Source organism: Mirounga angustirostris, unplaced genomic scaffold (genome assembly GCF_029215605.1).
Source record: "Mirounga angustirostris isolate CCGP_5_RB_7025 unplaced genomic scaffold, mMirAng1.0.hap1 SCAF_2, whole genome shotgun sequence".
Lineage (NCBI taxonomy): Eukaryota > Metazoa > Chordata > Mammalia > Carnivora > Phocidae > Mirounga > Mirounga angustirostris.
Window position 1 is genome coordinate 177580952 of NW_026991710.1, and position 17265 is coordinate 177598216.

Sequence of the window (17265 nt, forward strand, 5' to 3'; positions counted from 1 at the left end):
TACGACTGACATTTCTCCTTCTCTTCAGGGACAAATTCCTCAGAGTTGGGGTAAGAGAAGTAGGCTCAAATGGGTAATTAATTTTGTTGTGTGTGCGTGCACATGTGTGTACACATTCTTTAGCATCGATCTTCATTTCCAGAAATATCAAGTATCAAGATACCTATATCTTTGTGAGATACTGATTATTGCCGAGATCCTCACTTTTGGAACTTACAGAATTTGGAGATTGAGGCAATTTTCAAATAAGAGGCGAATCTCTCTATGGGTAAAAAATAGAGGGGGGGTTTATTTTGGCAAGATTAATCTATAGTGAAGGTATATTTTGACTTAATTTCTATCTACATTTAGTGGTTCACTTCTTGTTCTCTGAATGTGAATGCTGACTGCATCCTGGCAAAGGTACAGCTGTGAGGAGAGTATCAGGTGAGTAAATGGCAGAGTGGAGGGTCATGTCCAGAGACCAGGGCATCGAAGGGACTGCATAGGCTTTAGGCATCTTCCTCAGCATCCTTTCATTTGTAGCAGGGTCATCTATTTTTCCCTCTCTTCAAGAAGAACTGTGTGATTCTACACTGTAGAAAAGATGTTTTCCCCTTTACAGGAAAATTATCACATGGTTTTAGTGATATTTGTTGACTTGTTATATATCTTTTTTGAGAAGGGTTTATTTAAAAATGGACTTAAATTGGGGGCACCTGTGTGGCTCAGTTGGTTGAGGATCTGGCTCTTTATTTCAGTTCAGGTTGTGGTCTCAGGGTTGTGGGACTGAGACCCCCCTAACAGGCTCTATGCTGAACATGGAGACTGCTTAGGATTCTCTCTCTCCCTCTGTCACCACCCCACTGCTTCTCTTGCGTATTCTCTCTCTCTCTCTCTCAAAATAAAGGACTTAAATTCATACTATGTGTTATATTTTAAGCTTAGCCCCTGGATTTCCTCCCTCACTGGAGATGAGGTCTTTCAAATTAAATTTTCTCTTCTGTGACAAGAAAATAAACAACAAAACCAAAACCTTTCCATTGAGAAGATTGTAAAGGTCGGTGATAAGCAGTTAAAAGACGTTCATGGAGAAAGCGCCTCAGAAGGAAATAGTGAACACTTACTAGGTTCTGAATAGGTACAAGGTACCGTTTTAAGCTTTTGCCTGCATAAACTCACCAAATGCTTAGAATAACCTATGGGGTCCTGGAAACTTTTGCGAGGTCACTGTCGGTAATGGGAGCCAGGACACAACCACTTGCATGTTGGCCTCTGAGGTCACTAACACTAGTTTCAAAGTACTAATCAGAGTCTTTTTGAAACAAGGAAGAAGAAAAATTTGGAGAGATTCCATGATAAAATATTGACTGGGATCACAAAATATCTGTGCAGGAATATCTGTATGAGCTATTTAGAAATTATCTAAGTAAGTTCTCTCTTCTTATAGCCAAGGCCTTTAAGACAAATTGAGTGTCTTGCCCCAAATCACAGGTTGACCAGTGACAGGTCTTTTCCATATTTTGTTCTATTTGATTGCAAAGTGTGTCACTGAGCATGTATAAGTAAATATTTAATAAAAATGTTAAGCAATGAGTTGTGCTACAAAGCAAAAATATTTTAGCCTCCATGTAGCCAATTCCTATTACTTTAGAGCCTCACCACATTCTGTATGATTCTTTAAGCCACCAAGGATCACTTCCATGAAATAACTGTCAACAGTTTCATGCACCCAGAATTTTATAACTGCCCTTTCAAAGTAAAACCAGGCAGTCAACAGCTGAATGTCTCTCAGCTGATTTATCTTTGAATTTGAGGGAGAACTGTCTCTCTAGAAAAGGTTTATAAATAAATTTTAAAAATGCTGACACTCCATTTTCAATTAATTGAAGCTATCTGTTGATTCCTAAATTAAATGCCTCACATTATCCTGTGTGCAGAAAGCCTTGGCAAAATGTTCCTTCTTTGTGGAATTCACAATCCCGTCGAAGAAGGTACATGAAAGACAGAGAATAGTTACATACAGTGGGTGCTCAATGGTCATGATTAGCACCATCACTGGTGTGACATCAAAAGGAGTGAGAAGACAGTCGATAATTAGGACCACCCAGGTGGAAATGGAATGGTTTTCTTAGGCACTGAACTCTTTGGAAGGAGACGTTGGTCCAAAGATTCTTTTTGCCTTTGAGTTCAGAGAAGAGGCATGGCTAGATTTGGGCTTCAGGTCTTGAGGTTCCGTAGTGTTTTATCTGTTCCTATGCTTGGAACAAAACAGCCCATGCAAGGTGGCTGTATAGTCTGATATAGAGTAAGTGTTCATCAAACATTTGTGGAATTAAAGTACCAAAAACATATTCACATATACAGTTCAAATAACATGTATGACTGTTGCTTATGAGAAAGGTCCTATAAAAAGCATATTTTTGAATTCATTAGGGGCTTTTGTTAATACTTGCCATATGTTTCATTTGAACTATATCCTCAGGAAGTGATTTAACATTTCTGGCAATAAAGCAATTAAATAGGACTTTCCTGCTGCCCATATGGGTTCGCTGTAACTTCATATTTTCTTCTCTCATTTCTTAATGGAACAAAGGGAAGTCTACTAATAACTTCCAAATGAGAGAAGAAAATCATTCGTGGTCTTGTTATTCTCCTTTGTGATATTCAAATGATAGGATAACAATCTTAAATATTTTTTTAATGGCTGTACTGACCCTCCAGTAGTTCCTTACAAGTAAAGATTTTCATTTAAGTTGATCTGTTAAGGTGTTTTATAATTGAATTTTTAAAAAGCCATTAAAGAGAAAGCTTTTTAGGAAAAGGGGAGAAAATAATTCTCTTTCTCTTAATGAGGTCTTTTAAAGCTGTGTGTGGGAGCTTAGTCTGTGTGTGTGTGTCTGTTTATGTTTTTGACGTGAAACATGGTTGGGGGAAATGCTGGTTTTGACATGCCTTCCGGAACTGTTGTAGACATATGTTGATTCTTTTGGTCTGTTGCTAGAATGACTTTCTACACTCAGCTGGACACCTTTGAGGAACTCAAACCAACTCCACAGAAGCTGCTACCAAACAGTCACATCAGTAATAGATGTCATATCTGAATTCATTTTTGTGTAATGATAATTTGTTGACCTAATTTCTTTTTGATGATTTTAGTTGGAAATGGAGTATGATTTTTCCTCTTTAATGTGCTATTTTCATTAATATGCCATGTCCCTCACTTATATAAATTACTTTTTCTCTTAGTTCTTTGGAATCAGAACCATAGAATACTACCGTTAAGAAGGACCTTTGAAAGCCAATCCTTCAATCAATGGGCAGCTAGGATAGACTGAAAGATCCTACTCATGTTCTAGGAAGGGATTTTTTTTTTTTTTGGTCCTGCAGTAAACAACAAAGCACTACCATTTATTTTACATTTTCTCTCTTTATAGGCAGTACTTGTTTTGCATATTTTATTAGACATGTTCACACAGAAATGTCTAGGATATTCTGTTTTGTTCTGTAGGGATTCTCTTCATTGGCCTTTTTAAAAATGGCAAGAATCAGTGGAAAAGTAATTTATTCCTTTCCTTTAAAAACATTCACTTTTGTTCCCACAAAAATACTTTACAGACAAATTTCAAAATGGGTAATTACGTCCTTAGAAATTGCAGGAAAACATCCCCCAGTGATGGAACAGCCTCTGTCTCAGATGAGGGCACAAGAGCCCATTGTGGGCACAATGGGCAATAGGAAGAGTTTGGAGATTCACATTTTGGGGAAGACATGAAAGACTACATAAAAGAAAAGAAGGTACATTGAAAAATGGGTTTGTTTCCATCTCTTTATTTAGACTCTTTTGAAGTCAGTCCAGTCTGTGATATTGTTAACTAGTCAATGATTTCTATTTGATCCCAGTTGAACAAAGAAGTTCATTGAAAAGCTGTGTCTGATTGGTAGTCTGATATCATCTGTTTTGGTTTACAAAGTATTTCTCTAGTTTTGACAGTCACCATTCGTTTATTAAAAATACAGACTCTTCATGGTGGAAGGGACTTAGATATCATTTAGTTGTATTTCCCAAACTACTTCAAATACCACCTTTTCAATCTTAACTACATACATGTAACTTATAAGTTATTTATTTAATAAAATTTAAATATTAAATTTAAATAATATCCTCTTTTTTACTTGCTCTAAATAAGAAAAATAAAATACATGAATTTATGGGTTTGAATTATTGGTTATATTATTCATAAAACACATGAAAATAACTATTAAAATTTAAAATATTTATCCCTGTATCAGCTGATGTTCACCCGTAGTCTATGAATCCAAATGTTGGGAAACACTGATCTACTTCTTTCTCTGTCATTTTGCCTATAAGGATGTTGAGATCCAGAGAGATTAATGATTTACTCAATGTTACAGACCTTAAGTTGGCCAATTGGGGATTAGAGTAGAATCTGGGTCTTTTTTTTTTTTTTTTAAGATTTTATTTATTTATTTCAGAGAGAGAGGATGAGAGAGAGCACATGAGAGGGGGGAGGGTCAGAGGAAGAAGCAGACTCCCCGCCGAGCAGGGAGTCCGATGCGGGACTCGATCCAGGGACTCTAGGATCATGACCTGAGCCGAAGGCAGTCGCCCAACCAACTGAGCCACCCAGGTGCCCTAGAATCTGGGTCTTAAAGCACTGTCTACTATACCTTTAAGACTGGTAAAGTCAAAGGTCACCAAGGTTTTATCCCCTTGCATTCATAATTTCAATTTAACTTAGTTTCTGAATCATTCAATGGAAGATAAAGGAAATTCAGTTACAGTGGAAGAGACAATGTGCTAGTATGAGGATTGTCTCCAGGGTACACATATATATGACCAAAGTGAAATAAATGCATGCATAATTACCTGAGAAACGTAATTGTGTATCCTTATTTCCAAAAAGAATTTGACATGTCTTATTTAATGAAAGTTGTCAGCCTACTGAGGAATCTTTTTTTTTTTTGGCCAACATCACTGACTATAACAACTGTTTATATATAGGTGTACAGACTGAAACCATGGCTTCATCTATATTCTATGGTATAAAAATTTGGGGCCTTGACTTAAATTAGTTGTGTAAGCATTTAAGCAAACACAAAGTTGATTCTTAAAGGATGTTTTGGTGTTTATCACTCCTTTGAACAGAGGTGGCATGACCCTCTCTGGATAAAAATGTAAGTTGGGCTTCTAACATTTATTTTTTTATTTTTTATTTTTTTAAAGATTTATTTATTTGAGAGAGGGAGAGAGCAAGTGAGCAGTGGAGTGAGGGGCAGAGGGAGAGAGAGAATCTCAAGCAGACTCCCTGCTGGGTGCAGAGCCCCACACGGGGCTTATCATGGAGCTTGAAGTGGGGCCCGACTTGGGACTCTGACAAATCCCACCACCCTGAGATCATGACCTGAGCCAAAATCAAGAGTTGGACGCTTAACCGACTGAGCCACCCAGGCGCCCCTGGGCTTCTAACATTTAAAAACATTTTTTCTTTTTTAAAACACTGGCATTTCCTGTATTCAAAGCTGTGACTCTTCAACAATAGTCTCATTCCATGCTCACTTCAGATAGCTAAATAGTGATCTTAAGTCTGTCCAGCTCCTGATAAAACTCTTATTAAGGCCATTTTTAGTTGGAAACATGGTTTAAGAGAAAAGCTACTTATTATTCTAAATTGAAAAGAAAATCATTTCTTTAGCAAGTTAGATAAACAGAAAAACCCATGGCTGGGTCACATTGACTTTTCTCAGCATTTATAGAAGTTCTTAATTTTAACACTTCTGTATTTTCAGTAAATCACTGATTAAGATATTATTCATGACAGAACTCAGTATCTTTTAGATACATTTTCATGTTATAAAATCTTTTCAAAATTTAACAAGTCATGTCTCCCTCTCCAATTGTAATTATAAAAGTTCAGTACTAAATGCAATGTTTAATTGTAGTAACCATTTTGGTATAATTGTTTTACCTTTTACATGGTTTTATATAATTTTGGTATTTTATTAATCCTACTTTGTGACTTTTGCAGTCAGTTGCTCTATTTTTGTGAATTTGTAAGTTATGTATTTTAAAACATCTGATTTTATGCTCAACCTTAGTAATTCTGGAAAAAGAATTGTTGCCGACGTACCTGAATATGTTCACAAATTTCACTACAAAAATTGCATTATTTCTTCCTTCTTGGATATTTGCAACTTCTTCAAAAATCAATTTGTGACTTCTTCACACAAGTATTCTTTTACTCTTTGGTACAGTGATTTGCATATGGTAGCCATTTAGAAATACTGATTATTCAAGGAAGCTTTGTTTTTATTTAGAGTCTGGTTAATGAAAGTTCACAGTTAAGGAGCACCATAGACATGTAGACTTATTTTCAGTAAAGATGATACTCAAGATAGGTGACTTATTCAGGGAGCAACTAACTCAGATTGGCTGTTTATTTTTCTTGGTGGACAATGTTAACCAGCAATTCATCTGCTCCTCAGTGTTAAAGGTGTGCCCTTTACTCCCCCTAATATTCCTCATAATGGATTTTTTCATTTTGTCCATATCCTCATTTTTCTAGCCTGAGTCATAGTGTTTTGCTGGTGCAACCCTCCTTCTCACTATATCTGATGGGCACTACAAAGGCAACTGGCCCTGCTAAAATTTATTACTATACCACTGTTTTCCTTAAAATGCTTTAATGACGACCTCTTCCCCACCTCCTTCCTGGAATGCCTGGTCATTAGTCATGTGCTCTGAGATTCTCATCCTCTTCTGCTTCGTTCTAGCGACTCAGTTAATAGACACACATGTTAAGTATCCACTGTATGCACAGCCCTTTACTACGTGCTGTGGTGGCACTAAATGAAATAAAAAGATAGGCTTTAAAAATAAGTAATTATGAATTCAAGACTGAAGACTAAAATAGAAAATCAGAGGTAAGATATGAACAAGTACTAGGTTCCTTGCTGCTACCGATTGGCTCTGTTACTTTGGACAAGTTTTTAGAACTCTCTGAGCTCAGTTTCTTCATCTCTAAAAAGAGGGTAGAGGTAACATCTACATCTCAGGGCTATTTGTGACAATTCAATGACATGCTGCACAAAAGAGGATTATCATAGTACCTGCCCAAGTGCTCCCTAAGTGTAAAGTATTCCTCTTGTTGGGTTTGTTATTATGATATGAGAGTAACTACATATTTATTCTGAAATAATGCAAAGAAGCATGGGTTGTCTGTCTCTGCTTCCTTCCCTGCCTTCTCTCAGATTAACTTGTTTTCTCAGGTTCATTCCTCCTTTATTTATTTTGAACTATTTATAATTATTTTCTGTGTTATGTTTTTTTTTAATTATGTTATGTTTGTCACCATACAGTACATCATTAGTTTTTGATGTAGTGTTCCATGATTCATTGTTTGCGTATAACACCCAGTGCTCCATGCAGTACGTGCCCTCTTTAATACCCATCACCAGGTTAACACCTTCCCCCACCCCCTCCCCTCTAGAACCCTCAGTTTGTTTCTCAGAGTCCATAGTCTCTCATGGTTCGTCTCCCCCTCTGATTTCTCCCCCTTCATTCTTCCCTTCCTTCTATCTTCTTCTTCTTCTTTTTTTTTTTTTTAAACATATAATGTATTATTTGTTTCAGAGGTACAGGTCTGTGATTCAACAGTCTTACACAATTCATAGCGCTCACCATAGCACATACTCTCCCCAATGTCTATCACCCAGCCACCCCATCCCTCCCACCCCCGACCTTTTGAAAGAAATGTTTCTTTTTTTTGGTCAGCTACTTACTTTAAGTTTCATAAAGCCCAGTTTGGAAGCTATCATCCTCAGCCCTCACCTTTAATTTGGAGCCTGTCACCAACTGTTACTAGATGGCTCTATTCTTGGCCCCCTTAGGTGTCAACAAGTGAGGATATTCTTCTTAGGTCCTTACACTGAGGAATAGGCTCCCAGTTCTACAACCTGGAGCAGCAGAGCCTAAGGACATATGTGGAAGTCATACCTGTATCAGAAAATGTAGAATATTTGTCTTCTGCACTCCTAGGACCTTTCAGTGACCTCTGAACTATAAGAGATACCTGGGGCCACCACTCACATTTAACCAGAACTCTTGGGGCGCCTGGGTGGCTCAGTTGGTTAAGCGTCTGCCTTCGGCTCAGGTCATGATCTCAGGGTCCTGGGATTGAGCCCTGCATTGGGCTCCCTGCTCAGCAGGAAGCCTGCTTCTCCTTCTCCCACTCACCCTCCTTGTGTTCCCTCTCTGACTGTGTCTCTCTCTGTCAAATAAATAAATAAAATCTTAAAAAAAAAAGAACTCTTAATGGGATTTATCACCTACTGAACTTCCCTGAACTAAAATGAATTCCATACATGATTCAGAAACTATTGGAGATATATATAGATATAGATATATATCTTATATATTGTATAAAGTATAATATAAAATTGGTTAATAGACTAGATATATATATATGAATATTATACATAATATAATATTGGTTAATAGACTGGATAAAAGTATAGAGGCAAGTAAACACTAATAATGAAGTAGCAGAAAGAGAAATTAAGAAAACAGTCCCATTTACACTGTACCAAAAAATAATAAAATCCCTAGGAATAAACTTAACAAAGGAGGTGAAAGACCTGTACTCTGAAAACTATAAAACATAGATGAAAGAAATTGGAGATGACACAAAGAAATGGAAAGACATTCCATGCTCATAGATTGGGAGAACAAATACTGTTAAAATGTCCATACTACCCAAAACAATCTACAGAGTCAGTGCAATCCTTATCAAAATACCAATAGCATTTTTCACAAAACTAGAACAAATAATTCTAAAATTTGTATGGAAGCAGAAAAGATCCTGAATAGCCAAAGCAATCTTGAAAAAGAACAGAACTGGAGGTATCACAATCCCAGATTTCAAGGTATACTACAAAGTAGCAGTAATCAAAAAAGTATGGTACTGGCACAAAAATAGACACATAGATCAATAGAACAGAATAGAGAGCCCAGAAATAAATCCATGATTATATGGTCAGTTAATCTCCAACAAAGGAGGCAAGAATATGCAATGAGGAAAACACAGTCTTTTCAATAAATGGTGCTGGGAAAACTGGACAACTACATGCAAAAGAATAAAAATAGACCACTTTCTTACACCATACACAAAAACAAACTCAAAATGCATAAGAACTTAAATGTGAGACCTGACGTCATAAACATCCTAGAAGAAAACACAGGCAGTAATTTCTGACATTGGCAGTGGCAACATTTTTCTAGATATGTCTCCCCAGGCAAGGGAAAGAAAAGCAAAAATAAACTATTGGGACTATATCAAAATGAAAAGCTTCTGCACAGCAAAGGAAACAATCAACAAAACTAAAAGTCAACCTACAGAATTGGAGAAGATATTTGCAAATGAAATATCCAAAAAGAGTTAATATCCAAAATATATTAAAAAAGCATACAACTTAACCCCAAAGAAACCAAATAATCCAATTAAAAAATGGACAGAAGACAAGAATACACATTTCTCCAAAGAAGACATACAGCTGGCCAATAGATACATGAAAAAATGCTCAACGTCACTCATCATCAGGGAAATACAAATCAAAACCACAATGAGGTATCACTTCACACCTGCCAGAATGGCTAGAATCAAAAACACAAGAAATAGCAGGTTTTAGGGAGGATGTAGGGAAAAAGGAACCCTCGTGCCGTGTTGGTGGGAATGCAAACTGGTGTAGCCACTGTGGAAAACAGTAAGGAGGTTCCTCAAAATATTAAAAATAGAATTATCATATGATCCACTAATTCCACCACTTGGTATTTACCCAAAGAATATGAAAACACTAATTCACAAAGATATATGCACCTCTATGCTTATTGTAGCATTATTTACAATAGCCAAATGACGAAAGCAAAGTGTCCATCAGTAGATGAATGGATAAAGAAGATGAGGTATACATATATATGTATATACATACACATGCATATACACACATACAATGGAATATTACTCATCCATAAAAAAGAATGAAATCTTGCCATTTGCAATGACATGGATGGATCTAGAGGGTATAATGCTACGTGAAATAAGTCAGTCTGAGAAGGACAAACACCATATGATTTTTATTCATATGTGGAATTTGAGCAACAAAACAAAGAAAAAAGAGAGAACTAAAAAAATAAGACTATTAATTATAGAGAACAAACCGATGGTTACCAGAGGGGAGGTGGGTGAAGGGATGGATGAAACAGGTGAAGGGGATTAAGAGTACACTTATTGTGGTGGTGCCCGGGTGGCTCAGTTGGTTAAGCGTCTGTCTGGCTCTTGATTTCCGCTCAGGTCATGCTCTCAGGATTGTGAGACCAAGCCCCATGTTGGGCTCCTCACTGGGTGTGGAGCCTGCTTAAAATTCTCTCTTTCCCTTTCCCTCTGACCCTCCTCCCCAGTCATTCTCTCTCTAAAATAAAAACCTTTTTTAAAAAAAGTACACTTATTGTAATGAGCACTGTGTAATGTATAGGATTGTTAAATCACTATATTGTACACCTGAAACTAATATAACACTGTATTCATTATACTGTTTCAATTATACTGGAATTAAAAAAAAGTATAGAGGCAAAGTATTTGTCAATGCTTTAACATAGAATTGCATATAATATCTATCTTATAAATAAAATAACTTGCATTATGAATTTATTTGTTGTATTTTAACTTAGTCTATTAGAAGGCTGAGAGATAAAGAAGCATTTCACTGATACCCCATCTTGACCAGGTTAGTTACTACCAGTTATATTCCAATATAAGTTTAGCTTCACATCAATAATTCAATACCTACATGTTCACCTGTATTACCTAAAATTTACTAATATTCTCATAGCTTCCTACTTTCCAACTTAAGAACTTTTGGCAGAACTAAACTTTTGTTAGAAACGCAAAACATATACCACTAAGTCATAACTGCAAAAAGAATACAGATTACAACTACTTAAATGATATATATATAAATCTTTTTATGACAAATTATAACCTTGTTCATTGAACTGGAATTTACTCTTATCAAATATTACTTCATGTAAGTGGGCTCTTGGCTGGGGACCAGAAACATTTTTGTTACAGGGAGATATTCATTGTAGTGGTATTCACTAAAAAAAATTTGATTTGAATGAAATATGTATTTTATGTGTGCTCTAAATCACAGACCTGAGTGAGGACAAGAATGCACTAAATGTGACTGGGACCTAACGACAAAACTTGGAGTAACAGAGGACAAATAGAAACTGAAAAAAAAAAGAAATCACAAACCTAAAACTAATATTATACTGTATGTTAACTAACGGAATGTAAATAAAAATTAAAACAAAACAAAACAAAACCCCACAAAGGCTTGTGAAATAAGGATGCTAATCAAATAATAACCAAATGTTCAATGCTTTTGAAGCTTTGTATGAACACTGTATGGACATTGAGATATTTAAAAATGTTCTGCTCTTTGAGAATGCATACATAGACAGAAGAGGTGTCTGTTACTATTTCTGAGGTACATGCCTGAATTAAGTCATAAAATGTAAGAGGTGTCTACCCTATGAGGAACAAAGATGGGTTAATTTATATAAACATTATGTCGGGGCCATTCTTTTCTTTTTTTTTTTTTTAAGATTTTATTTATTTGAGAGAGAAAACACAAGTGGGGGGAGGGACAGAAGGAGAGGGAAAAGCAGACTCCCCGCTGAGCAGGGAACCCAACTCGGGGCTCAATCCCAGGACCCTGGGATCACAACCTGAGCCCAAGGCAGACAATTAACTGCCTGAGCCATCCAGATGCCTGTAGGGACCTTTCAATTGCCTGCTCTTGATAACATGACAAATATTCTAGGACCTTCCTCTCCAAATCACAAGGTCATGGAGTCCAAATCCATTTCTTTAACCACACTAGTGACTCGAATCCCCTTCTTTGCTGGTAAGTTTCAATTTGACCTTCCAGATTTCCCTTCTACTCTGTGCAGGAAGTCTGACCTGGATGGGAAAGGGTGCCATATGCCCTGGTTTACCTGGGATAATCCCAGTTTATATGGGCATCCTGGTCAGTTTAGCACTTGTCTCAGAATGTTCCTTTAAAAACAAACAAACAAACAAACAAACAAACAAACAAGCAAACCAGATATTATTTTTTAGGACAGTTTTAGTTTCACAACAAAATTGAGTGGAAGGTACAGACATTGCCTCTCTGCCCACTGTCCTCACACAGGCACAGCCTCCCTCAGTACTGACAGCCTCCACAGAGTTGTGCATTTGTGACATCTGTTAATTGATTGGCACATCATGGTCACTCAAAGTCCATAGCTTACATTAGGGTTCACTCTTGGTGTTGTACAGTCTATGGATTTGGACAAACCGATAATGACATGTATCTGCCATTACAGAATCATACAGAATGGTTTTGTTGCTCTAAAAATCCTCTGTGCTCTGACTATTCAACTCAGCCTCCCCCCAACCCCAGGTGACCACTGATCTTTTTACTGCCTCTGTGGTTTTGCCTTTTCCAGAATATCAAATAGTTGGAATTATGGAGTATGAAGCCCTTTCTGGTTGTTGTTTTTCACTTAATAATATGCATTTAAGTTTCCTCCATGTCTTTTCATGGCTTGATAGCTCATTTCTTCTTAGTGCTGAATAATATTCCATTGTCTGGATGTACTAGTTTATTGATCCATTTACCTACTGAAGGACTTCTTGGTTGCGTTCAGGTTCTGGCAATTAACTATGAATAATGCTTCTATAAACATCTGTGTGCAGGTTTTTGTGTGGACACAAGTTTTCAACTCCTTTGGGTAAATACTAAAGAGTGCAATTGATAGATTGTATGGTAAGTGTATGCTTGGTTTTCAATGTTATTTTTTAATGACATAAAATTATGAATAGTTGTATTAATACGAGTCTGGGCATGTTTGCCTTTCTGGCTTCCATAGTCTTATCCAGCAGTGTGTGATATGCCTGTGAAGAGAACAAAGTTCTCACTTTAATATATGGTTACATTTGAAAGATGACTAGTGATAAATAGCTTCTCTCCCTGACCCTTTCCAGACTCCCTATGAAGGGAGTACTGTCACTGTTCCATTTTACATAAGGGGAAATCACAGAGAGACAAGGTAACTTACGGTCCATGGTGTCACCTTTTGTAAATGGTCAAGCCAAGAACTGAACCCAGGATTTTAACACAGATTACGTGTATGTTCTTAACCCCTATTATACATAGTTTCTCTAGACTGACATGTTACTTTTTCTGTAAATACCCAGATAGCAAGAGAAAAAAAAGTGAGAAACCAAAGATACTGGTATTGTTTTTAATTACTGGGAAGCAAAAACCTAACTGGAATGTGAGCTTAAAGGAATAATTGAACAGTCATCATTTTTGAGATGCCTACTGGGTGGGTGCCACAAATTCTAAAGCAGCAGGGGACTTGAACACAAAGTTCAACACAAAGCTCTGGCACTTTTCCTTTTCTACATGTCAGTCCTGGGCTGGTCACCCCTTCCCCCTCTTCTTTCTCAAGCAGACATCACAGGCTAAGAGTACACTTAGTGAAGTAAAAGGAGAAGTCACTTAATTTTTATGACCACACTAGAAAATGTTTATACACTTTCACAAGGCAGATTGAATGCTCTGCAGTTTGGCGTCACGTGATGTCTCTCTCCCAAAGAAACACAAGAGAGTGAGGTTCACTCCAAAGCTGTGTGCTGCAAGGAGCACTTCAAATGGAGCTAGCTTTTGCAGACCTGGAGTTTTTCCATCAATCATCAGGGATGCTAAAGGGCTGATTTATACCTATAATGCGTATGCCTTTCATCAAGGTCCAAAGTAATTGATTTAGCGGCTGTTTCATTTATAAGACTGTTTATGATTACAGGCACATCCACAAAATAAAAAACATTCTCCCAAAGTGAAACTAAGGCAGGAAGCGTGTGATAGACACCTGACCCTAAAGAGTAACTTTGCATGATGAATGAGCTCCCATTATTTCTGCCTTGTCTGCTTCCCCCACACACCCTTTTCAGCATCTTCTCTAGGCTGTTATTCAATTCTGAGAGTGATAATTAGGACTGACAAAAAGCTGGTTTGGGTTTTAAACTAACAATCAAATTGGCACTACATCAAATGATTTCTAGTTCTACATATCAGCAACACACTACTTCATTTTCTTTCTTTTTTTTTGTGGGTCTTGGTAATTATAATACTTCTTTAAAAATTTTTATTGTTATGTTAATCACCATACATTACATACTACTTCATTTTCTTAAACTGTGTCCCAACCACATTTGGGATATATGGCCTCCTTGCGATTTCCGCAATCCATGAAATGGGTTAAAAACTTGCCCTACCAATTCTTCACTTTGAGAACTCAGGCTCCTCTTGGAATAACTCTTAGCTTTTGCATTGGGTACAACATTGTCCATTGATCTAGTTTCTGTAATTAACAAAAGAAAATATTTGGTAGCATGTTTTAAAATAACAGTATGAAAACAATATCATATTTCCCCTATTTAAGGGTTACAATATAGCAGGCTCCTGAACTCACAGAACTGACATCAATCCAATAATTTAAAATGCAAAATCTCGTAGTAGGAAAGGATCATACATTTTTTTGAATATTTAGATTTATTCATCTATGTGCTAAACAGGGAAATAGTCAAAGGAACTAGACACTATAAAGTGATTCCAAAATAGGATACCTAACGAGGTTCTTTCCCTTTTCAATTAACCACTGTCTTTCCTATAGGAAGTTTCCATTATATGAGCCCTGAGTCAGGGGGATAATTCATCTAGTTTTCAGGAAATTTCCTTCTTCTTCTTCTTTTTTTTTTATAAGAAACAAACGTAAAAATTGGCTTTTAAAAGTGGTTGTTATAAGACATCCAAATGGCCAACAGACACATGAAAAAGTGCTCAATATCACTCGGCATCAGGGAAATCCAAATCAAAACCTCAATGAGATACCACCTCACACCAGTCAGAATGGCTAAGATTAACAAGTCAGGAAACGACAGATGTTGGCGGGGATGCGGAGAAAGGGGAACCCTCCTACACTGTTGGTGGGAATGCAAACTGGTGCAGCCACTCTGGAAAACTGTATGGAGGTTCCTCAAAAAGTTGAAAATAGAGCTACCCTATGATCCAGCAATTGCACTACTGGGTATTTACCCCAAAGATACAAAAGTAGGGATCCGAAGGGGTACGTGCACCCCGATGTTTATAGCAGCAATGTCCACAATAGCCAAACTGTGGAAAGAGCCAAGATGTCCATCGACAGATGAATGGATAAAGAAGAAGTGGTATATATACACAATGGAATATTATGCAGCCATCAAAAGGAATGAGATCTTGCCATTTGCAACGACGTGGATGGAACTGGAGGGTATTATGTTGAGTGAAATAAGTCAAAAAGAGAAAGACATGTATCATATGATCTCACTGATATGAGGAATTCTTAATTGCAGGAAACAAACTGAGTGTTGTTGGAGTGGGGGCTGGGGTGGGAGGGATGGGGTAACTGGGTGATAGACACTGGGGAGGGTATGTGCTCTGGTAAGCGCTGTGAATTGTGCAAGACTGTTGAATCTCAGATCTGTACCTCTGAAACAAATAATGTAATATATGTTAAGAAAAAAAAAAAAGAAGAAGAAGAAGGTAGCGTGAGGGGAAGAATGAAGCGGGGGAAATCAGAGGGGTAGACGAACCATGAGAGACGATGGACTCTGAAAAACAAACAGGGTTCTAGAGGGGAGGGGGGTGGGAGGATGGGTTAGCCTGGTGGTGGGTATTGAGGAGGGCACATTCTGCATGGAGCACTGGGTGTTGTGCACAAACAATGAATCATGGAACACTTCATCTAAAACTAATGTTGTAATGTATGGGGATTAACATAAGAATAAAAAAAAAAAAGTGGTTGTTATTTGTAGGCTCTCCAGATAATGACTCCCAGCAAATCCACATGGCCCAGATGAAAGAGGTGACTTATATAAGAATTCAGTAAATGTGCTACATTCTCTGGCAAGCCTATTTTTAATTCCCACAGCCCTTTTCTTTAGTATTTGGGTCAAAATTCCATTAACAAAGGGAACTTTTCTACGTATTCTCCACTTTGGGAACCTTGAGTACTAGAAAATTAAAGATTTATTGAAGTAGACCTGAGAAATATTTCTATTCAAATGTATTATCTCCACTGGGGTTTTGAACATGTGTTTTTATCAAGAACTCCAGTGAATTTTTCTTTATAATGAGCAAAATTCTGAATAGAAAATAAATCAAAATTGCTTTTATTAAATCCTTTAATTTCTTAATCAAAACATTTAAGAGATTATCTGCTGGCTGTTTTAACTGGTACCCACTGCTGTTGAAGCCCCTCAATCATTTTGGTTTTGAAAGACAGGAAAAAAAAAAATAAAGGGAAGGCAGCAATATGTTGGTTGATAAAATAAACAAATAATAGTCTTAATTGTGTGGTTATGTTTGGAAGCTTTTTGTTCTACTTAAAGTGCAAGTACCTTGAGGGCAAATACTATAGTATTTTTATCTGTTTATATCTCCTATAAAACTTTCTTACTATGTTTCTTACTTTTTTTTATCTATTTCTACCTCCTTTAAAACTTTACAACTTTCATGAACTGTTACATTGAATTTTTATTGTTACCTTGAATTCCATGTAAAGGTGGACATTCTAACATGTAATTAAACCTCCAAGAATTTATAGTGGGTATCTAGGGACCTCAGATCTTGTCCTGTAGCCTTAAGAAGGTTAATCACTTTGGATCATAGTTTTCTTACTTACATAGTTTTAGCTTATCTTTAAAGTTCCAAATTCTAAATAATTCTTAATTTGTGCTGAAGCATCTGAGTTTCTCTTAGAAATGTTTCTTAGCAAAATACTTAACCAAACTGAAACCATATGAGCTCTAGGAGGTAATATTTCTTTACTGCACAGAGGTGGCATTACCCATAGAGCTTCCTGTAATGGTTTTAATATATGTCCACAAATTCTTTGACACTTTCTCCCTTTAAAAGGTAGAGCCTCATTTCCCTCCCTGAGTATGGCTGAAGTAACACTGTTACTTCATAAAAAGTGTAGCAGCTTCTTCCTCGCTCTCTCTTTTGGATGGCTTGCATTGGGATAAGCTAGCTCCCATGTCAGCAGGACACTCAAGTTGCCCTATGTGTTCACCTGGCAAGGAATGGATGCTCCTGCCAGCAGCTGGGTGAGTG

The 17265-nt window shown here is 36.9% G+C and overlaps 1 protein-coding gene across 5 annotated transcripts in view; it reads right to left on the minus strand.

Moving 5' to 3' along the window:
- Positions 1-17265, minus strand: part of DLC1 (DLC1 Rho GTPase activating protein) — a 424683-nt gene that overhangs the window by 206552 nt on the left and 200866 nt on the right. The window contains exon 5 of one of the 5 annotated variants that reach the window (XM_045879753.3): positions 11497-13001. The exons of 3 other annotated variants lie outside the window; for them this stretch is intronic. In XM_045879753.3, the coding sequence (XP_045735709.1) occupies positions 12906-13001 (96 nt within the window). In that variant the 3' untranslated portion in view covers positions 11497-12905. Of the gene's footprint in view, positions 1-11496; positions 13002-13068; positions 14474-17265 lie in introns of those variants that run through there. One more of the 5 variants, XM_054508592.2, reaches the window with a different exon arrangement.